General features: G+C 43.3%; 1 protein-coding gene across 1 annotated transcript in view; it reads left to right on the forward strand.

The window, feature by feature from the left end:
* Positions 1 to 430: 430 nt before the first annotated feature.
* SFRP1 (secreted frizzled related protein 1) overlaps positions 431 to 23,955 on the forward strand; it is a 74,576-nt gene continuing 51,051 nt past the window's right edge. The window contains exon 1 of the mRNA XM_061592970.1: positions 431 to 1,283. Coding sequence (XP_061448954.1) covers positions 731 to 1,283 — 553 coding nt within the window. The 5' untranslated portion in view covers positions 431 to 730. The remainder of the gene's footprint in view (positions 1,284 to 23,955) is intronic.

The following is a 23,955-nucleotide window of genomic DNA, read 5'->3' on the forward strand; positions in this document are numbered from 1 at the left end:
ACCACGCGTGCTTATTGGAAAGCCGGCCAGATGCAAACCAGCCAAGCTTCTTTCCGAGGAAACGCGGTCAACGGCCGGCAGCGAATGGAGCGCCGCTCTTGCTGCCCGAAAGAAAAAAAAAACACGGCCTGGGCGCGCAGTCTCCTCCTCAGCTGCGGCGCCCCCCCCCCCCCCGCGCAGAGGCTCCGGGCTTCAGCCTCGAAGAGGGGAGGTGACCCGCGCAGCCTGGAAACGAGGACCCACCAGGGACGCCATTGGCTAATTGAGCCCGTGAGTGACACTTGTAGAGGAGGGAAGGAGGGGGAGAGGGAGGGGGAAAGGGGAGGGAAGGAGGGGAGAGGGAGGGGGAGAGGGAGGGGGAAAGGGGAGGGAAGCAGCCCGGCGCTGATTGGCTGGTGGGGGAAAGGGGTTCAGAAACTCTCGGGAAGAAAGTACTCTTTGGTGGTCATCCTCGGGTCCTGCTGTTGCTTTGTAATCTGGAAGGGGGTTCGGGCAAGGAGCGAAGCGGGGCGGTTTGCTTCCCCCGCCTGTCCCCTTGGAGGCAACGTGGGGGAAGAGCTTTGGAAGAGCCGCTGCAGCTGCAGTTGCAATTGCCGCACCAGCACCCTGCTAATTCTTTGGTTGGTGAAGCATCATCAAGTTAGAACAGTAGGAAAAGAAGGCAAGAGCAGGCAGTGTGGTGACAAGCAGCCCCCATCTCCGGGGATTTGCTTTTTATTTCCTTCCCAGCATGGACACAGCCTGTTTGTTGCTGAGAGGCCCCGCCTGGAAGGTGCCCAGGGTGGCCCTGGTGGCCTTTGGGGTCCTCCTTCTGCCTGGCCTTGTCAGAGCCAACGAATATGACTATGTCAGCTTCCAGTCTGACATCAGCGCCTACCAAAGCGGGCGATTCTACACCAAGCCCCCGCAGTGTGTGGCCATCCCGGCTGACCTGCGTTTGTGCCACAGCGTGGGCTATGACAAGATGGTCTTGCCCAACCTCCTGGACCATGAGACCATGGCCGAGGTGAAGCAGCAAGCCAGCAGCTGGGTGCCATTGCTCAACAAGAACTGTCACATTGGCACCCAGGTCTTCCTCTGCTCCCTGTTTGCCCCGGTCTGCTTGGACCGGCCCATCTACCCCTGCCGTTGGCTCTGCGAGGCTGTGCGCGACTCCTGTGAGCCCGTCATGCAGTTCTTTGGCTTCTACTGGCCTGAGATGCTCAAGTGCGACCAGTTCCCACAGGATGACGTGTGCATCGCTATGACTGCCCCCAATGCCACGGAGGCGTCCAAACCTCAAGGTAAGGGGCCACCACGAGTGGCATCTTTTTCCGACAAGAAGCCAGGCAGGAGTCCTGGGGAGCAGCCCTTCTTCATCGGGCAGGTGCAGGACTGAGCCAGGCTGAGATGGCCCCTTTGGATGGCAGATTTGGGGTGGCAGGGTGGGAGACAGGCAGCTTGGACCCACTTGGGAAGCTCTTGTGGATTTGGGGGAAGGGCATGTGCTTTTCATGTGAAGATCTACTCCCCCAGCATCTTTATGTCAAGCTCTCTGGGCTTGGAAAGACTCATATCTGTGGGAAAGATGGAGCAGATCAGGGATAGCCAATGTGGTGCCCTCCAGATGTTGCTGGACTCCAACTTCCATCATTCTTGACTATTGGCCATGTTGGTTTGGACTGATGGGAGTTGGAGTCCAACAGCGTTGGGAAGGCACCACATTGGCTAACCCTGGAGTAGACAGTCCAGGGTTAGATGGGCAAATAGTCTGACTCAGCATAAGGCAGGTGTAGTTAATGAGGACCCAAGAAGAGGGGAAGGGCTGTAGCTCAGTGGCAGAGCACCCCCTTTGCATGCCAAAGATCCCAGGTTTAATCCCCGGCATCCCCAGGTAGGGCTGAGAAAGACTCCTGTTTGAGATCTTGGAGAGCAGCTGCCAATCAGTGTAGACAACACTAAGGTAGATGGATTGATGGTTTGACTTTGTGTATGGCAGCTTGCTAAGAGTTGTGCTGGATCAAAGCGAAGATAACATCTAGTCCAACCTTTGCCAACTTGCTGGCTGATGCTGATGCGAGTTGTAGTCTGAAAACATCTGCAAGGTGCCAGGGTTGGCAGGCTGATCTAGTCCAGTGTTCTGTTTCCCAAAAATGGCCAGTCAGATGCTTCCGCCACTAATGGTTGCTGTTGATCATCTCCTCCTCATCCTTCCCGTTGAAAGTCAAAGCAGTGGTTGTCACCAGATGGCACAGACAGGTTCTAGGGATGCAATAACCCTTCAGTTTTGGTTCTCTCCGTTTCTCATTTTTCTAATCTTAAATTCAGTTCTCCAGATTTGTGCAGCTACTTGTGATCTTTTTTTGAAAAAAACCAAAATCCTCATGACAACCCTTCAGCATTTTAGTGCGAATTTCTCCCAATAAATACATTTTTGTATGCAATTTTGACTAATGTAGATATTTTTACAAGCAATTATCCTTATATAATGCATTTTTGTATGTTGTTTTCACCAGTATATTCATGTTTATGCCCACTTTCCCCTAATATATCCATTTTTGTAAATATCGCATGGTTGGTGAACTGCATCACTAAATTTGGATAAGTATGAGTTTTGAAGGATGGCTGTGTTTCGGTTCTCATATCGTTGGGGAAAGTGCAAATTTGATCAATTTGGCTTTAAATGCGAACTGAATAATATTTCTCCCCCATCCCTCATCTGGTTCTGCTGAGAGCTAGTACAGTATGACAACTTAGAGACTGCCTGCTAACTGTTGGACCAAGACATCCCTGGCATAAATCTTGCCTCCGCCATGAGAAATATGTGTGATCCTTATGTACACTTTATGGACTTGCTTCCAAGTAAAACATGCATAGGCTTTATTATTTATTTTATTTATTCTTATATATCCCACCTTTCCTCCAAGGAGCTCAAGGTGGCATACATGGTTTTCCTCCTTCTCTATTTTATTCTCACAACAACCCTGTGAGGTAGGTTAGGCTGAAAGACTGTGATTGGCCCAAGGTCACCCTGCAAGCTTCATGGCTGTGTGCAGATCTGAACTCTGGTCTCCCAGGTCCTAGTCGAACACTCTAACCATTTGACCATGCTGGCTCACACTGACTTGAGTTTAAGAAAAGGTGCTCTCTTTCGCCGCTCCCCCTGCATGTTAGAGATTATAATAATACTAAGCTACCATTCAAGGTTGTTGTAAAGATTACCAAGATGGCCTGTTTTAAGAAGTTTGAAGAAATGCCATGTGGCAGTAATGAAATGGAAATGGACTGCCTTCAAGTCGATACCGACTTACGGTGACCCTATAAATAAGGATTTCATGGTAAGCGGTTTCCCATTGCCTCCCTCTGAGGCTAGTCCTCCCCAGCTGGCTAGGGCCTGCTCAGCTTGCCACAGCTGCACAAGCCAGCCCCTTCCTTGTCCGCAACTGCCAGCTGGGGGGCAACTGGGCTCCTTGGGACTCTGCAGCTTGCCCATGGCTGCACAGGTGGCAGGGCACGTAACCCCTGAGCCACTCCCTGTGGGGGTGATCTTTAGCTGGCGCTTGACGCCCAGGAGCCACGAGTGGGGATTTGGACTCCCAGACTCTGGACTCCCAGCCAGGCTCTCCTCCCCACTGTGCTATACCAAATGATCTTTTTAGAAATGCCAAAGAGCATCAAAGAATCCTAGGAACTATGGTTTGTAAAGGGTACTGAGAGTTGTTAGGAGACCCCTATTTCCCTCACAGAGTTACACATCTCAGAGTTCCCTGGGGGAAAGGATTGATAGGTAAACCACCCTGGGAACTGTAGCTCTGTGAGGTTACAATAACAAGCTACAGTTCCCAGGATTCGTTTGGGGAAGCCATGACTGTTTAAAGTGGTATGATACTGCTATAAATGTAAGGCGAAAACACGGCCAAGTTTATGGAAGCTCAGAGGGAGAGCATCTGCTTTGTATGCAGACAGTCCAAAGTTCAATCTCTGGAATCTCTGGGTAGGGCTGGGAGAGATCTTTGCCTGAAATCCTGGAGAGCTGCTGCCAGTCAGTGTAGACAATACTGAGCTAGATGGATCTATGCTCTGACTTGGTATAAGGCAGGTTCCTGTGTTCTCTTGTCCAAGCCCCTCTGAAATGGGCTTAAAAATGTAAATGTACTGCCTTCAAGTCGATTCCGACTTATGGTGACGTTATGAACAGGGTTTTTATGAGGCTGAGAGGCAGTGACTGGCCTAAGGTCACCCAGTGAGCTTCATGGCTGTGTGGGGATTCAAACCATGGTCTCCCAGGTCGTAGTCCAACACCTTAACCACTATGCCACACTGGCTCTCTCGAAATGGGCTTGACTGCTTGAAATGGGCTCCTGGGTTGGCCGCGTTCAGTTCAATGAGGCTATAGAACTAGTGGATGAGTGCCATTTGGATTTTCCATCTCGAGCTACCTTGGATTAATCGTGGAGCCGCTGTGGTTCTGCAGTTTGGAGCTTGGCTTTACATTCTGCCTTCCCAACAAAAGGCAACATGCATCGAAATAAAAACAACTGCATTAAAACCCAGCATAATAACATGATGGCACAGAATAACAATAGAAAGTCAAATTGAATAGGAAAAAGCAATTGGCTAAGTGGTGCGCCTTTCCAAAAGGCTTGCGGAAAAGCAAGATTTTAACAGACTTTAAAGGCCTGTTCTAAAACTCATCAGCAAGGAATCCAGGCAAATCTCCCTTGAGAGGGTGTCCCAAAAGTTTGGCACCACTACTAAGAAGGCCCTGCTGTGTGTAACTGCCCACTGCACCTCAGATTGGGGTTGGGGAACCTCAGGCTGGCCTCCAAGCCTCTTTAACTGGCCCTTGGACTCTCCCTCAGCCACAAACCCTCCCTAGCCACACTTTACTGGCCTTGCTTTGGACCCTCCTTGTGTCCTTGAACTCTCACAATGGCTCCTGTTCGTCTGCATATAGGATAGAGAGGGGAGTGTGAAGAAACTAGTACAAAGGTAAAATTCACGTTTGTTGCTCTGCCCACTTTTGCCTCTGCCCCTGCCCACCACTGGCTTGTGGCTCCCGGAAGGTTACCTAGAAGGAAATGTAGACTTCAGGCAAAAAAAGGTTCCCCACCTTTGCATCAGATGACGGGAGGCTGCCAAAGGAGGACTAGCCAATAGCTGAGCATCTGCCTTCCATGCGGAAGATCTCTGGTAGGGCTGGGAAGGACCCCTGCCTCAAACTCTGGAGATACCACCACCAATCCAGGTAGATAACGCTGAGCTTGATGGACCAATTGCCCGTGTTATGACAGCTCACTGTGTTCCTTGTGGTTGGGGAAAGGTTTCAGCTCGGTGACAGAGCCCATGCTTTGCTTGCAGAAAGTCCCAGATTCTTTCACCTGGAAACTTCTGGTAGGGTTGGGAAAGTGACGTCCATCCTGGAGAGCTACAGCCAGTCTGTGGAAAAAATACTGAGGTAGATGAACAAATGGTTGGGCTCAGATTGAGGGAGCTTCCTGTATGACAGAAGGTGAGATCTGGCTCCAAACCATTTGGGGATTTAAAGATCAATGCCAGGACATTGAACTGGACCCAGAGACCAACTGGGAGCCAGTGAAGTTTTTATTTTATTTTATTTATGAGAGTATTTAAGAACTGCCAACTCATTAAAAAGATCAAGGTGGTGTACAAAAAAAAATCATTAAAATATCACAAAACTATAGCATCATCAAATACAGAGCAAATCACAAATGCTGAATCAGATTATTGATACAATATCAGTCATATGGTCTGTACAGTTCCAGTTACTCTTGCTGCTTCAGCACTGAGCACTTTTGGCTAGTGCATTCAGTAGCCTGACGTGAACATTTTACTCACCACTTCGTGCTTTTTTAGTGAAACGAAAATGCGGTGCCGGTACTTGACAAAAGTGCCACGTGTAGCAGCACAAAATGGTTGCTATGGGTAGCAGAAAAAAGAGGTACTGTACCATCCCCCCAAAAGCCCTGCCACTGAGTAATTGCAGAGATCACAGGCTTCTAGTTCAAAGGCTGTTTCTTCTCTGGACAAACTGTACCTCTGGCATCGCTCATTTCTTGAAATTAAGCATGGGTGTTGCTGCTGCTGCCTGGGGTAAGCGCTTCAAAAATCTGCAGGACTTGTTTGCCCAGAGGCTACAAATCGACAGAAAAATAATGACCATGCATGCTCATGGACAACAACAGTTCTTTGATAGCTCTTTTCATGTGGACTGCAGATTGCATCTAGCTAAGTTCGACTCAGGATAGACTCATTGAAATCAATGGAAGTGACTAACTTAGGTCCATTGATTTCAGTGTGTCTACTGTAAATAGCACTCAGATGCAATCAGGGCTGTGGAGTTGGAGTCGGAGTCGTGAAGTTGGAGTCAGAGTCGTGGAGTCGGAGTCGGAAGCAATTTTGGGTGGAGTTGGAGTCGGTAGAAATGTACTGACTCCTACTTCAAAATAAAATTAATATTAATATTAATACATTAATATACATTTGCCATTTATGAAGGAGTCGGAGTTGGAGTCAGACAGTAGAAAAATTAATATACATTTGCCATTTATGAAGGAGTTGGAGTTGGACAGTAGAAAAATAGAGGAGTCGGAGTTGAAGGTTTGATGTATCGACTCCACAGCCCTGGTTGCAATCCAATTTTTCCCCCCAGATAGCTGTTGGTTATATGATAGAGCCATTGTTGCCCCTGATACAAATACTCACCTTTGCTGTTTTACTCTCAACCAGTGACATGGAGTGGAATTCCCCCCCCCGTTTTATAAGTTCATTAGTTACAAGGAATGGATGCGAATTACAAACACTATATTAGGCAAGCATGGCGATTTCATTTTTTTTAGTTTTGTTTATTAAATACAAGTAAAATAAACATTCTAAATTTGATCACTCTCTATGGCAGTGGTTCCCAAAACAGTTTCACTCATGGACCACTTGAAAATTGCTGATGGTCTTGGCGGACCATTTTTCAATTGCCTGTTGTAGCAATTGTAATGCACTGTGCTAGATGCTGTATTATTTTTAATTGTATTTGTTTCTTTTATGTTTTATATATTGTATTTTATTGAAATGAAAAAGGATCCCAGCATGGTTAACATGCAGAGGTAGATATGCTATTAGAGGCAAGAAGGCTTCCTTCAAAAAATGGAAGTCCTGCCTGAATGAGGAGAGTAAAAAGGAACACAGACTTTGGCAAAACAATACCAATCAGACAATAAGGGATGCTAAAAAAGAATTTGAGGAACACGTTGCTAAAAACATAAAGACCACCAACTTAAAACTCTTTCAATACGTTAAAAGCAGGAGACTGTCTAGGGAGCAAGTTGGACCTTTGGATGCTAAGGGAGTCAAATGTGTGCTAAAGTAGGATAAGGAGAATGCAAAGAAGCTAAGTGAATTGTTTGCATCTGCGGAGGACACAGTGCCTGAACTAACTTTTGCAGGAAAGGAGTCTGAGGAACTGAGACAAATACTTGGTGACAAGAGATGAAATTCTAGGCTTAGTAAACAGAATAAAAACTGACAAATTGCCTGGACCAGATGGCATCCACCTGCGAGTTCTCGAAGAAGTCAAATGTGAAATTGTCAGTCTTATAACAAAAATATGTAACTTGTCCCTCAGATCTGCCTCCATATCTGAGGACTGGAAAGTGGGTAGTGTAACATCAACTTTTAAAAAGGGATCCATGGGGAATCTCAGAAATTACCGGCTGGTTAGCTTAACATTTGTCCTGGGAAAACTGGTGGAAAATATTGTTAAAGATGAATTAACCAAGCATATAGAAGGCCTTGCTGAAGCAGAATCGTCATGGCTTTTGCAAGGGTAAGTCTTGCTTGATTAATCTATTTGAATTCTTCGAGAGTGTCAACAAGCATATAGTTAGATTGACATAGTGTACTTTGACTTTCAAAAAGCTTTCTACAAGGTACCTTGCTAAAGACTCCTGAGCAAGCTTAGCAGTCACGAAATAAGAGGAGAGGTCTTCTTGTGGATCAGGATCTAGCTAGGAAACAATAAGAAAGCAGGGGGTAGGCTTAAATGGACAGTTGTCCCAATGTAGAAAGTGGAGTCTCCCAAGGATCAGTATTGGGGACTGTGCTTTTTAATTTGTTCATAAATGATCTAGAGTTAGGGGTGAGCAGCGAGGTGGCCAAGTTTGCAGTTGATACTAAATTGTTCAGGGTTGTTAAAACAAAAAGGGATTTTGAAGAGCTCCAAAATGATCTCTCCAAACTGAGTGAATGGGCAGTAAAATGGCAAATGCAATTCATTGTAAACAAGTTATGCTTATTGGAGCAAAAAAATTAAGGTCGCATATCTATAAGGTCTAAACTGATGGTGTTCAGTCAGTTGGGGTCGCAGTAGATAGATCGATGAAGATGTTGACCCAGTGTGTGGCAGCTGTAAAAAGGCAAATTCCATTTTAGGGATCATTAGGAAACGTAGTGAAAATAAAACCGATATATATCTGTGGTGTGGCTGCATTAGGAATACTGTGTAAAGTTCTGGTCCCCTTACCTCAAAAATTATATTATAGAGTTGGAAAAGGTTCAGAAAAGGGATACCAAAATGATTAAGGAGAGGGAGTGACTCCTCTATGAGGAAAGGTTGCAGTATTTGGAGCTTTTTAGTTTAGAGAAAATGCAGGTAAGAGATGAAATTTATAAAATTATGCATGGCATGGAGAATGCGGAGAGAGAAGTTTTTCTTGTTTCATAACACTAGAATTCGTGGACCTCCAATGAAGTTGAATGTTGGAAGATTCAGGGAAGAGAAGAGAAAGTCCTTCTCCACACAGCACATAGTTAAAATATGGAATTTGCTCCCACAAAAGGCAGTGATGGCCACCAACTTGGACGGCTTTAAAGGGGGATTAGACAAATTCATGGCAGAAAAGGCTATCAGTGGTTACTGGCCATGATGTCTATGTTTCTGGTCCACAGTCGGAGGCAGTATATTTTTGACTGCCAGTTGCTGGAAACTGCAGGAGGAGAGAGTGCTGTTGCACTCAGGTTTTCATGCGGGCTTCCCATGGGCATCTGAGTGGCCACCTTGAGAACAGGAGGCTAGACTAGATGGGCCAGTGGCCTGATCCAGCAGGCTCAACTTAGATTCTTATTTATTTTATTTATTATTTTATTTATATCCCGCCCTTCCTCCCAGCAGGAGCCCAGGGCGGCAAACAGAAATGCTTAAAACACATCAAAACATCATAAAAAGACCTTAAAATACATTAAAACAAAACAACGTTAAATATTTATTTATTATTTGATTTTATGTTCTTATTGTATCACAATTTACATTGCATAGAATTCAGATAGTGCTGCAATAAAATACAGTTTAAGAAATAAAAGAAGCAATAAAAATACAATGAAAAATCAGTTTATTTAATGCAGACATGCCACGGAATGAAGCATGCAGGCCACTGGTGGACCACGAACCACAGTTTTGAAACCCCTGCCCTATGGCATCAGAAAATCTTCCGATACAAACTGAAAATTGTCTGCTGCAAACTGAACATTTTCTGATGCAAATTAACGTAATTTGCATAGGAATAATTTCTAGTTCAACAATGTTCAAAGAACTCCCCACCCCATTGCTGCCATTCCTGATCAAACAGGTTTTGCAGAGTTCTCTTAGTGCCTCAAAAACACTACAATTTGTTTGACCAGAAATGATAGTAGGGCAAAAGAAATAGGTGTGGACACCACATGCAATGATGACATTCTGCTTTCAACTCTCTCAAATGCCATTGGCTGTCTCTAAGATGGGGCATGGACTAACATTAGAGACAGGTTGGCTTTAAGGAGGGCTGCAGTCTCATTTAAGAAAATTTGATGAGTTGAGGCAGATCCATCATTTAATCTGTTGATTTAAATATGGATATGCATGTGGATACAACCAATATTTCTGAAGCAGGAAGCACACAATATGTTTTTGGATCAGGGTAACCTGTGGTCTGCTAGCTGTGGCTGTACTACAACTCCCATCACCCCTGACTAGGGATGGATGAATTTGTCCTTTTCAGTTTTTCATTTTCCCTCTCTTAAGTTCAGTTCTCCACATACCCACATTAATTTACGGGTTTTTATTTAAAAAGTCCTCATGAAAGTTCACCAGCTTTTTAGCCCAAAATACACGTTTTTATATGCAAGTTTGCCTAATATCTGCAAAGCAAATTTCCCTAATGCATTTTTGTATGTTATTTTCACAACTATATGCCCTTTTGTGCACCCTTTACTCTGTATATGCATTTTTGTACACATTACCTGGCCAGACAATTGCATTGCAAAATTTGGAGAAGTGCAAATTTCAAAGGATGGCTGTGTTTTGGTTCACGTGTTGTTTCAGAAAGTGCAGATTTGATAAATTCACCTTTAAATGCAAGCCAGATTGAATTTATTCCCCAACCCTTCCTCTGACCATTGGCCATGCTGGCTGGGGTTGATGGGAAGTGGAGTCCATCGACATCTGGAGGGCCACAGCTTCCTATGCTTCTTTTAAGAAGAGACTTGCTATTTTTAAGTACTTGTATTAAATTCTTAAATTATATGCCTGATTAATCAGCGACATCTTTTTAGTTGATTAACAGAACAATCAGTGTGTGTGAATCTGTGCTGTCTAGCAGCAGCCACAGCTAAGGATGGAAGGATCAGTTTTAGTTTCTCTGTTTCTCATTTTTCCAATGTTAAATTTATTTTATTTTATTTTTTTATTATCATTATTTTTACCCCGCCCTTTTTCCAAAACTGGAACTCACGGCGGCTTCCAGATAAAAGCACACATATAATTAAAAACATACAAAAGTCTAGATTATAATCGAATTAAACTATTTACAGTATTAAAACCATTCATATATACAGTTAAAATAATTCAAACTCAGTTTAAAATAATACAGTTAGACCATAGCAATGCAGCACCCTTCAAGTCCTGTCCTTAACAGCTTTCAGTTCCAAAGGCTTGTTGAAATAAAAAAAGTCTTTGCTTGCCGATGGAAGGACTGCAAGGAGGGTGCGATTCTTGCTTCCCTAGGAAGGGAGTTCCAAAGCGTCGGGGCAGCCACCGAAAAGGCCCTATCTCGCATCCCCACTAGTTGTGCTTGTGAGGATGTAGGTATTGAGAGAAGGGCCCCTCCTGAGGATCTCAGGGCCCGGGCAGGCTCATATAGGGAGACATGGTCTGACAGATAGCCTGGACCTAAGCCATATAGGGCTTTAGAGGTCATCACCAGCACTTTGAATTGTGTCTGGAAACAGAGTGGCAACCAGTGGAGCTTTTGTAACATGGGAGTCATATGGTCCCTGTAACCAGCCCCAGTTAACATTCTGGCTGCAGCATGTTGCACCAACTGAAGTTTCCGAACAGTCTTCAGAGGCAGCCCCACGTAGAGCACGTTACAGTAATCTAAACGGGATGTAACTAAGGCATGTGTCACCATGGCCAGATCAGACGGCTCAAGGAACGGGCGCAGTTGGCGCACTAATGTTAATTGTGCAAAAGCACTCCTGGCCACCGCAGAAACCTGGGCCTCCAAATTTAAAGCTGAGTCCAGGAGCACACCCAAACTGCGAACTTGCGTCTTCAGGGGGAGTATAACCCCATCCAGCACAGGCTGAATCCCTATTCCCTGATTTGCCTTTCGACTGACCAGGAGCACCTCTGTCTTGTCTGGATTAAGCTTCAATTTGTTCGCCCTCATCCAGTCCACCACTGATGACAGACACCGGTTTAAAACCAAGACAGCTTCCTTGGAGTTAGGTGGAAAGGAGAAGTAGAGTTGGGTGTCATCAGCATACTGATGGCACCAAACCCCAAACCCCCGGACAACCTCTCCCAGTGGTTTCATGTAGATGTTAAATAGCATGGGGGACAAAACTGAGCCCTGAGGGACCCCACAGGCCAATGGCCAAGGAGTCGAACAGGAATCCCCCAGCACCACTTTCTGGGTTCGTCCCTCCAGGAAGGAATGGATCCACTGTAAAACAGTGCCCCCAAGTCCCATCCCAGCAAGGTGGTCCAGAAGGATACCATGGTCGATGGTATCGAAGCCGCTGAGAGGTCCAGCAGAACCAACAGGGACACACTCCCCCTGTCCAGTTCTCTGCGTAGGTCATCCACCAAGGTGACCAAAGCCGTCTTTGTCCCATAACCAGGCCTGAAACCAGACTGAAATGGATCTAGATACTCCGTTTCATCCAGGAATCCCTGGAGCTTTCCCACATATCTGCAGCAATTTGCTTTTTTGGGGGGGGGGGGATGAAAATTCTCCAGCATTTTCATGTGAATTTCTGCTAATAAATCCATTTTTGTATGTAGTTTTGACTGATGTACACGTTTTTGCAAGCAGTATCTCCATATATATGGCATTTTTGTATATGCATATTTTCATTAATATATTCATTTTTGTGCATACTTTCTCCTAAAATATACATTTTTGTAAGCATTGGTTGGAGAATTGCATTGCAAAATTCGGGTAAGTGCAAATTTCAAAGGATGCTGTGCTTTGATTCTCATATTGTTTCAGAAAGTGCAGATTTGATACATTTGGCTTTAAATGTAAACTGAATTGGATTTTTCTCCCATCTCTAGCCACAGCAGGAGATAGAATGCGTATGTAACTGTTGCTTGTCCCGCTTCTGGTTCCCTCCTCCTTGAGCCACATCCAGCAGCACCACAGCAGATCCTTGGCTGGTTTCAGGATTGTAGCTTAAATGTTTTTAAATCAATATGATTGGAGCAGAGGAAAAGATGGGACAACAGGGCCCATTCCATCAGATGGGTTAAGAGACTAGCTACAATTTGGCTTCTCTCTTTCCAGAACTGTCTTCAAGCTGGCTGTTATAAGAAATTTGGTAACTTTAAGAACGGGGGCCATGAGTTTGCTTGTTTACCTCATCCCTTTTTCCTTTTGTGTTGTGTCTTTTAGATTGTTGTTGTTGTTACTGCTACTAGTAATAATAATAATAAACAACCAATTAAACATTTTAGCCCTTGTTTTAAGTGATGGTGTAATGATGACTTAAATGGTTTTTAATTTTCTGATTTATAAAACTTTGAAGTTCCCTGTTGAGTGTAAACTTGATGGTGAACATGAGTTACCTTTTTCATCATATGTGCAATCACCCTAATATGAGGAGTTATTGGTTACTACGCTGCCTAGAAGGAGCAGAGATTCAGCTAGATCAGGGGTGAGGAACCTTTTCTAGTCCAAGGGCCACATTCCCTTGCGGGGGAACCTTTGGGAGAGAGGCAAAAGTGGGTGGAGCAATGGACATGACATGGGATGGGGTTTGGTAGCTGGTTCTTAATCATTTGAATTCCTACAGTCCGGCTTTCAGTACCAATCTGTCATTTTTTGTTCCCTTTTGTTTTCACAATTGCCAATTTGCTTTTTTTCTAGCAAAAAAAAGAACATAATTGCTAACAAAAATGCTAATGAAAATGCTTATGCTGTAGGCACTCGTTCCACTGATTCCCCCCCCCCGTTTAAATATCAATTAGGCAGCTAATCGCCCATTAATTCTGTCTCTTGCCTCAGGCTAATTGCTGTGCTGCTTAATGAGGACTGTCTCTCTCCCCTCTCATTTTGCCATTCTTGTTGTTTTGCAGTACTTTTGATTGTTAATGGAGATTGTTATCACCTAGACAGAAGTTAAGAGTACATCAGCTTGGAGGAAAGCTGATTACAAAGCAATAACGTAAACTTCAGAGTGGGTTTTTTTTAAAAAATGCCAATTGACAGCAGTCCAAAAATGATGCAGATTGTCGGATTATGTCAAAATCTGGTAAGAAATCCAATTTAGCAAATATTCTCCCCATCCTTAGATGTGACTCTTGTTGTGCAGTAGGCTACATTCCAACTACACAAAACTCAGAGATTTCTGCACACACACATGCAACCCTGATTATCTAAGTAAGCAAGAGGCAGTTCAAGGACACATTCAAGCCAAGTAAAATCACTTGAAAGGTGTGGCCTGGGTTGTGGCCTGGGGTGGGAGCATGGCCTAAGTGTGTTCCTGAGAGCCATATAGGAATGTCCAGGGGCCAAATGCAGCCCTCTGGCCTGAGGTTCCCCACTCTTGAGCTCAGTAAATATTAACCCAAATTGCACATGTATGGATAATATACAATATTTTGCTCTAAATGCTTAAGCCACAAGAATTCCATAGAACCAGAAAGCTTCCTTCTAGAACTAGTCCAGTATTGGTCCAAGATAAGGTCTCTTCTGCACTGTACGTTTAAAGCAGTATCATACCACTTTAAACAGTCATGGTGTCCCCCATAGAATCCTGGGAAGTGTAGTTTGTGATGGAGGCTCAGAGGTGTTAGGAGACCTCTCTTCCCCTTACAGAACTACAATTTCCAAAGTTCCCTGGGAAAGAGGGATTGATTGTTAAACCACTCTATGAACTGTAGCTCTGTGAGGGGAAGAGAGGTCTAACAACTCTCAGCATCCTTAACAAACTAGAGTTCCCAGGATTCTTTGGGTATGTGTGTAAGGAGAGACATGACTGTTTAAAGTGGCGTGATACTGCTTTAAATGTATAGTGCAGATGGGGTCAAACGTATTGGTCCAATAAAAGTATTCTTCTTCCAGTTGCTCTGCCATTGGTCATTCTTTCTTGAATCCCCCCCCCTCTTTTTTTCATGAAGAAACAGTTTCCTGGCTTTTCTCATGGGATAGAATCACTGTGGCCATCCACACGGGGAAGTGGCTGGTGGCATTGTGCTGTGGTTTACAGACTGCAGTTGCAGGATTAAATTGGAGTAGAGAAAAGATCTCCATGAGGACTGCTGAAGCACAGTTACCGTTGCACCAACAAAACTCTTTTGTGTTCTTGCTGTGGGCTTGACTGGGTGTGTGTATGTCAGCCTTCCTCAACCGGGCCCCCTCCAGGTGTTTTGGACTATACAGCACAGCTGGCTGGGGCTGATGGGAGCTGTAGTCTAAGACATCTGAAGGGGGCTAGGTTGAGGAGGGCTGGTGTGTGTTCTTCCTGCCCATTGGAATTGTGGGTGCTCTCTGTAGTTGAGCTGTTGTGACTGCTCAGATGTTTGGTTGGGCTTGGCATCCGTGTATCGAGTGTCTGTGTGGGGAGTCACGCGGGGATGCCTTTAAAAATGAGGCACAGGCATAGCTCCCTGCGGGAAACTTGGGCCCAGTCATTCCAAGCTGTGCCTTGACTGAGCGGCTTACTCCACACCTCTCATGGATTTGACAAGTTTGTGTTGTACATTCCCTCTTTTTCCTTGAGCTAAAACCCTATGGCTATTTTAGGAAGATAATTCATTCATTTATTTAGTTGCCTCTTGAGAAGTTCCTCTGAAGCAGAGATGAGGAACCTGTGGCCCTCTAGATATTGTTGGGCTCCAGCACCCATTGGCTCCAGCCAACATGACCAATGGTGAGGGATGATTTGTAGTTTGTGAAGGGCGCTGAGAGTGGTTAGGAGACTCCTGTTCTCCTCATAGAGCTACAGTTTCTAGAGTGGCTTAACAGTCAGTCCAGCTTCCAGTCCAGTCCTTTCTCCCAGTAGGAGCCTGTGATGTTCCTATATTAATGTATATATGGTAAGTGTTGTTGTTTAGAAGATACATGGTAAGTGGAGTGAAAGAGGAGGGGGAGTGAATGGGCAGTAGAATGCTGGATGATTGGCTGAGTGTTTTAAAATGGCTGAGAGTATAAAAGGAAGTATGACAGGTAAATCTGGGCGGATGTGAGGTGGTGAACGTTGGAGTGGATGTTGATAGGTTGCTTGGTGGGGTTTGAGAGAGTGGTTTACCAGGAGAGAGTGGAGAAGGAGGGGGGGTGGAGTTCGGATTAGTATTGAGTAAAACCATATGCTTATGTGCCTTAAGAAGAAATCTTGTTAATCTTGTTAGCTTTGTTATCTTTAATAAATACTTAATTTGGTTTACCAAAGGCCTGATCCTTGGCTGGGGTTTCACAGACCAGAAGGGAGGGTAAGGTAATGACCAAGGCTGAAGGGAAACTGTAACAAATGGTGGCAGCGGTGAAGAGAATAACAATACCAGTATTCAGAGTCTCTGGGAATACTAGTATTAGGATGTGACTGGTGGTTGCCTAGCAGGGGGATCTGTTGAGATCTGTGCTAGAGCGGGGAGAGAAACAATAAAAAAGGACAGTCCGGACTGGTGGAGTCCCTGGTGGTGCCTAGTGACAGGCAGTAGCCACGCGCAGGTAGGAACCTGACAGGGAGAGCCAGGGAAGGGCGCCTCACAGAGCCCAACATATTGGCAACAGAGCAGTGTCCTCTACTGCACCTGAGGGTCACAGGGTGGCTTTGTGTTGCGAGTTGCGTGTGTAGGTCAGACGTGGTTTGAATCCAAAAGCCGTTTAGAACAGGAATAAGACAGGCCAGGCAAGTTTCATGTAAGAGTCTTTACTAGGCAAAGACATTAGAGACATCTTCTTCCATTGACATTGCTTCCCCCACACTCTGAGATCCTGCCAGTTCCCACCTTATCACACTCTCAGTCAGCCACACTGACCTTGATTGTCTGGAACTCTGTTCTCACAGCTTAACCCTTCTGCTTCAGGTTTCTCTCTCTCTGCTAAAAACCTTGTCTGTGAGTCTCACAGCCTGCGTCACTGACCAACAGCCCCCACCTGAGACTTACAGACTACAAAACTTCATGTTACAATTATTACATTTCTACAACATTAACTTTTCATTACAAATACATTTCAGTACATGGTTTGTTTTCTTACAGTTTCTATTTACAGTTTCAGTTCAGTTCAGTTTTTCTTTATTCTTTATTTACACAAGTTTCACAGATTCACGTTTGCTTTTATTTGATGATACATTTACATTTCATTCTTCAACACAAAACTTCCACATTAGATCCATTGTTTCTTTATCAATTGGTCCCTCTTTTTCCCATTCTACTGGAATTTCATCTGTTTCATTATTCTGTTGTGTGACATTAAATGCAAATCTCTGAGGAGGTTGACCTTTCGTTTTTCTCTCTTCTTTTCTTCTTCACTCTCAATTTTACTCGGACCAGCACCACTAGTACTAGGTATTTCTGTATCATGTGTTGTTTCAGTCTTTTAACAGTACGTTTGCCACTATGAATTAAATCTTTTAATGCAGTTTTTAATGGAATTTGCTGCCCGAAAGGAACATCAGCAGCTTCCTGTTTGCTTTCACTTTCTAAGATCACTGTTTGATTGTCTCTCCAAGGTTTATCTATCACTTTTATGTTTCTGCTTAACACTACTTGTTGTTTCTCAGGTAACCAAACTCTATAATATGAATTCTGAAATCCCAAAATGCATCCTGCCTGCGCTTTTGACTGTTTTGCAACATGTACCCAGCATTTTGCCCCAAAACATTCTATGTGTTTCACCCTGGGTTTTCTTCCAGTCAGTTTCTCATAGGGAGACATGCCTATTGTTCTGTGCATTAGGCGGTTCTGAATATAAACAGTGTACAGAATACATTCACCCCAATAAGATTGATTCATATCTGCATCTGCTAGCATTGCTCTCAATGAATCCTGCAATGACCGGTTCCTCCTCTCTGCCGTTCCGTTGGAGGATGGGCTGAAGGGAGCAGTTAGACTTTGAATTATTCCCTTCTTTTCCAAATATGTTTGAAATGAATTACTGGTAAATTCACCACCTCTATCTGATCTGATATTTTTGATAACAACCCCATGTTGTGTTTCTGTTCTCTGTATGAATGTCTTTAGTTTCTCTTCTGCATCACTTTTCTTTTTCAATAAGAACACATGTGTAAATCTGGAAAAATCATCCACAATCACTAAATAAAACCTTGCTCCACCTTTTGAGCACTGAAAAGGTCCAGCTAAATCCACATGTATGAGCTGATAGGGTTCTGAAGTCGTGCTTTCACAGCTCTTATTTACTGGATTCACAGTCATTTTTGTTTTATAACATACCTCACACTCATCCACATGCTCACAGTGTTTTAACTTCAAATCTTGACTATATTTTGGGGTGTTTTGTATCTTTTGGAAATGGGCGTGTGCTAGTTTTCTGTGCCATTCATGGACACAATTATCATGTTTCTCTTTATTTACTGCTATCCAAGCACACATGTCTTTATCAAGCTTGCACTCAACCATAAACATATTGTTCTGTAATTTCCCTTGCATGCATATTTCACCATCTTTTCTCACAAAACATCTATCCCCTTCAAATGTAACTTTACAACCTATTTGAGCCAATTTTCTCACTGATAGAATGTTATATTTTAAACCAGAAATCAATAATACATCTGTTAAAATTCCCAAATTACCAATCTTCAGCGTTCCTCTCGCAGTAGCGTCCTGAGTTGATCCGTCAGCCAGATAAAGCTTCTCCTGCGTCGGCTTTGAAGTGAAAAATAAACTAGAGTCTGTGATTAGGCAATTAGACGCTCCACTGTCAAGAAGCCATTTAGAGTTAATCAGTTTATTGCTCTCCTTAGAAACAAAGTTCACGCTTGCTCTCTGACTTTCAAAGTTTCTGTTATTCCTCTTCTTTAAACAATGTCTCTGTATATGCCCACGTGATCCACAAAAATAACATGTTTTAGGACTTCCGGGAAGGGTGACTTCGCTTGTGCCTGCTTTTGGGACGGGCTCCCGCCTCAAAAGAAGCTTATTCAGATATAAATCGGTCAGAACATTTTTTTTTTTTGACTGATGAAATTTCTCCCGGGCAGGGAGAAACGTAGAGATCAACCTCAAAGCCTGTTTTTGTTGGGAGGACTGGATTTCATTAATTTATGAGATAAGGTCCAGCCAACAATGCCGGACGGACTTCCTAACAAGCTCTATCTGCTTAAGCGATACGTTTATCTTTTCTTGAAAGAGAGAACGGACTAACAGGCAAGCACCCTTCTTTCTATTATTTTTTTTACTTGGTTTAAATTGTTGCAGCAAAAGGAGATTTGTCAGATTGATCGGCTTTGGACAACTTCTGGGTGAGATATAGCTCTTCTCTGTTATTCACGAAATTAACAGCTTATCTCTGTTTCTGTCGCAAAAAGCTGTCCTGGAAGTGCATTGTAAAGATAATAAACAGAAGAGGGATTTCTATTCCTGATTTCTATTCCGAGGAATATTATATTGTCTGGGACTATTCTCTTTTTGGTCTATTTTATTTTGACGAATCTGCTTCTTCACGACGCCACTAACTGTTTTGATGCTGGGAACTAAATTTGTTTTGCATTCTTGAACATAGAGAGATAAGGCAGGTTGCTCTGTTTATACTGTGATGTCATCAAGCCTGGAATATTAACCCAATTGTTGCTGAAATAAGAAGTGGTTCTTCTTTATTTTTGTTTTGCTTTGTTTTCGTGGTTTTAAAAATGGCAATCAAGAAAGTGGCTGAGAATCTGGAAGTAATTATGTTTCAGAAAATAATGGATGAGATTGAGATAACGAAACAAACCCTGCGACAGGGTAGTAAGGAGCTGAAAATTGAACTGAGCAAAATGACGCAGGAGTTTAAAGAAATAGGGGACCCTGTGAGAGAGGAGAATGAGATCAGAGATGAGAAAAGAAAAAATAAAGGGAAGATACAAGCCCTGGAGATTGGAACAAATGTGGAATTGGAAAAAGATCTGGAGTTTATGGATTTTAGAAATAAAATCTACTGTTTGGAATTTAACGTTATCTCTGAAGAAATTAATGAAGATATTAGAGATAAAGTTATCAATGGCTTGGATAATCTTCTGGACTGGAATGATGTGATGGAGCTTGATATAGAGAAAATCTATGGAATTAACTGCAGTCATGTGACAATGGAAAAACTCTTAAGAGATGAGCCAGTGCATTTTCTAAAAAAGAAGAACACAGATATGAATTTACAACAATGTTTCAGCAACTTATTCAGAATGGATGGCAAGAAAATATTTGGGATAGAGGAAATTCCCATCAGACTCTTATTATATGACTATGGCTACAACAGCAAGATTATTATGGAATACTGATAATGGAAGATTGGACACTGAAATTACTGGACTTAACAGGACTATTGAAGATGGAAGATGGAACTAATAGGGATAATGGAATAATGGCTATTGAAATTATTGGACCTAACAGATTCTGATGAGATGGATTAATCGAAATGTTTATTTGGACTATGATTATGACAATAAGATTATTATAATTATTAACGAGATGGATTAATTGACATGTTTATTTGGAGAAAAATTGATTGAAACCTCTCTTTGACTTTTTGTGGAAAGAATAAAGTAATGTTTATGAGATTTGATGATTAATTAAGATAACTACTGGAGGAAAGTGATTTTATAATATGATTTAAGAGACAGGATTGTTATATATTGTAGACCTATAACTGATTTGATATGTGACAAATGGGAAGTCAACATTTTATTTTTTTTTGTTTAATCATTTTTGTTTTGTTTTGTTTTTTGTCTTTGAATGTTTTATGATTTTGTTTTCTATGTTTTATGAAAATTTGAATAAAAATTATTGTAAAAAAAATAAAATAACATGTTTTAGTCTCTTCCCTGCTTCTTTGATTTTGTTGTTGTACAGACACAGTCTCATCCTCTTTTAAATCTATTTTCTTATTCTCTTTCCTCCTATACCACTCTTGTTGAAGTTTCTGTTCCACAAAGTCCAAAGTTAGATTCCCGTCAGGTTGACTTTCCAGACCAGAGACCAGCACGTCCCATTTTTGATCAAATGAAGATAACAGGAGATACACCATCTGTAAGTCATTATGATGAATGCCTCGATCTTGCAGCTCTGCATTTAATCTACGAAATTCAGCCAAATGCTCTTCCATAGTCACATCATCTGTAAAACGCATCTGATATAGCTTCCGTGCTAAACACAGCCTGCTTCCCGCAATTTGCTGTACATGCGCGGCTCTTAACTTTTCCCACATCTGATTAGCAGTCGGCTCATTACTCACCAGCAACAGTTGTGAATCTGATAGCCCCAGAGTAATAAAAGCCTTCGCTTTCTCGTCTTTCTTCAGCCACGCTGCTGAAGGAGCTGCCGGAGGGGGTTTTTCCACGACATCATTCAAATCCTCTTTAATCAGAACTGCTCTCATTCTCCACTTCCAGCTGGAGTAGTTTACAGCATTCAGCCTCTCCATCGGCATCCTGGAAGACAGATTTACAGCCATGTTGCCCACTCTTACTTGCCTCTTACTTGCGCTTTGTTTCTCTCTGCAACAACGCCACTTCACCGGCTCTCGAACCCGCTACCACGCCTCATAATCTGGGCCCATAACCCCTGTTGCAAGTTGCGTGTGTAGGTCAGACGTGGTTTGAATCCAAAAGCCGTTTAGAACAGGAATAAGACAGGCCAGGCAAGTTTCATGTAAGAGTCTTTACTAGGCAAAGACATTAGAGACATCTTCCTCCATTGACATTGCTTCCCCCACACTCTGAGATCCTGCCAGTTCCCACCTTATCACACTCTCAGTCAGCCACACTGACCTTGATTGTCTGGAACTCTGTTCTCACAGCTTAACCCTTCTGCTTCAGGTTTCTCTCTCTCTGCTAAAAACCTTGTCTGTGAGTCTCACAACCTGTGTCACTGACCAACACTTTGGGGCCCAAGACAGGCCATACAGTACACACAGGTCTGTCCTCCACAGCTGATTCTCATCTGCCAGAATCTGCCGCCTAAGGAGGATGTCTCACTCTGCCGAGGATTTGCAGCTTTTTTGTGCCTATTTATTCTTCAGAGCAGCAGTAATCTAAAGGAACAAAAACAAACAAAAAAGTACCACTACCTCTTCTTCCTCTTGGCACACCAAGATTTTAAAGCCTAAACCACTTTCAAGTCACCTTAACTGCCATAGTCCCTTCCAAGAAACCTAATATGTATCTAGAGATGGGCAAGTCTGACCACTTCGGTTTCTCATTTTTCCAGTCTTCGTTTTTCCAAATTTCCACATCATTTTGTGATTTTTTTTTTTTTAAAACCCTCTGAAAATTCATCACCATTTTAGGGCAGATTTCTCCTTATTTGCACTTTTGTATGCAATTTTGCCTAATAGACACATTTTGTAAAGCACTATAGTGCATTTTTGTATGTTATTTTCACCAATATATGCATTTTAACACACACTTTGCCCCAATATATGCATTTGTACACATTATTTTCCTGGAGAATTGCATTGCAAAATTCAGAGAAGAGTGAATTTTGGAAGGACAGCTGTTTTGGTTTGCGTATTGTTTCAAAACATGCAAATTATATAGGTTCTTTTTAAAACGGAAACAGAATCAAATTTCTCCCATATCCTTATCTGTAACTGTTTTGTGAAGCTGCAGAGAATCCTCTGCTGGAGATCCTTAAGGAGCTACAGTTCCCAGCATAAATGTGGCTGAGAGCCTTGGCAAAGAACCAGATTTGAATCTGGTTTTGTTTGTTGCAGAGACATCCTCTGCCTCCTCACACACCTGCAGATATGCACACACAGAGGGAGTCAGGTATGGCTGCCTTCTGGGAACTTCTAGGATCTTTGCTGGAGTTTGTATACTAAAGTTTCAACTTGAAAAGGAAGTTTTCTTTGGATACATATCGCTTTGGAAATCTCATAGCTCTTTTCCACATTTTTCATTCCTGACTTCAGGGGCTATATAAACACCATAGGAGGAATGAGTAAAGGGGTAAGTGAAACATAAAGTGTGTGTGCAGAGGGGGGGATACAGAGATGAGAAAACTGTTCCGTTGTAAAGATACCAGCAGGAAATAACAAAATGGGTTCAACTACTGAGGCTTTGATTGCCGATATTGGCGATCTGTTTAGATGGGAAAAGGCTGGTAGGCTGTCCGGGTTTTATATCTGAAGCTTGTTAAAAAAAGGTCTCAATCAAGAATTTTGTTTGTCTGGGTTTGCAGATGAACCTGAAAGAATTTCTGGTTATGCTGAATGAGCATACCCAGAACTTGAAGATATCATCAGGGGTCAAGTCGTCCAGCCTCTAGCCTTGGTAAAATTTACTAGAACAAAATCAAACTTGGAAGATCCTTATCTAAGAGCAGGGGTAGGGAAGCTTTTTGGCCCCGTGGGCCAGATCTTTATTTTCCCCACAGACCAACTTTGACAGGTGGGTGGTCCTATAGTTGCTGTCAAAAGGTGCTGTATGAAGTTGTTGTTGGTACATGCCTTCAAGTTGATTACGACTTATGGCGAATCTATGAATCTTTTTGGATATATTCATAGGGTTTTCATGGTAAGAGGTATTCAGAGGCGGTTTATCATTGCCTTCCTCTAAGTCTACAGCACCTGGTATTCCCAAGCGGTCTCGCATCCAAGTATTAACCAGGCCTGACCCTGCTTAGCTTACGAGATCAGGCGTGTTCAGGGTAGTATGGCTGTGCTGTATGAAGGAATTACACAATAACCACAGTGATTTTTTTTCTTAAAAAAAAGACTAGCCAGGAAGATCTGAACAGCCATCTAGCCTGGTGAAAAGACCTCCCCTTGGATCCCAAACTGTATATAAACTAGGCTGCTGTAGACTCTTAGAAAATGCAGCAAGATTAGCACCAGCAGCCAGGGCTTAACTTTGTTTAGCAATTTTGTTTTTGTTTCGTTTCTTCCATATTACACAAAAATCTTTAAAATGTTGTCATGCTGTAGTTTGCTTGGCCACAGATAAGTGGCACTGCAAACAACAGCATGGCAACAAGTGGTGGATGGATAGCTCAGACAAACTGTGAAGGGGCAGCCAGAACAGGCTGCAGCAGCTCCCCAACTCTGCTTGCTCCTCAGCTGCTGGCCATGGGGCCCTGGACTCTGATATCCAGATCTGCAGGCTGGCCGGTGCAGCTGCTGGCCACCTTCCTCCTCCCCGGCCAGCTTGGGGATCTGTTTCTTCTGCCACCACCTGGCTAAATAGCATGAAGAGTCGGTCCAGCAGGAGGAGCAGCATGGAAAGGAGGAAGACAGCCAGAAGCAGCCAGACAGCCTGATAATCGGCTGCGTC

Source organism: Rhineura floridana, chromosome 12 (genome assembly GCF_030035675.1).
Source record: "Rhineura floridana isolate rRhiFlo1 chromosome 12, rRhiFlo1.hap2, whole genome shotgun sequence".
Taxonomy (NCBI): Eukaryota; Metazoa; Chordata; class Lepidosauria; order Squamata; family Rhineuridae; genus Rhineura; species Rhineura floridana.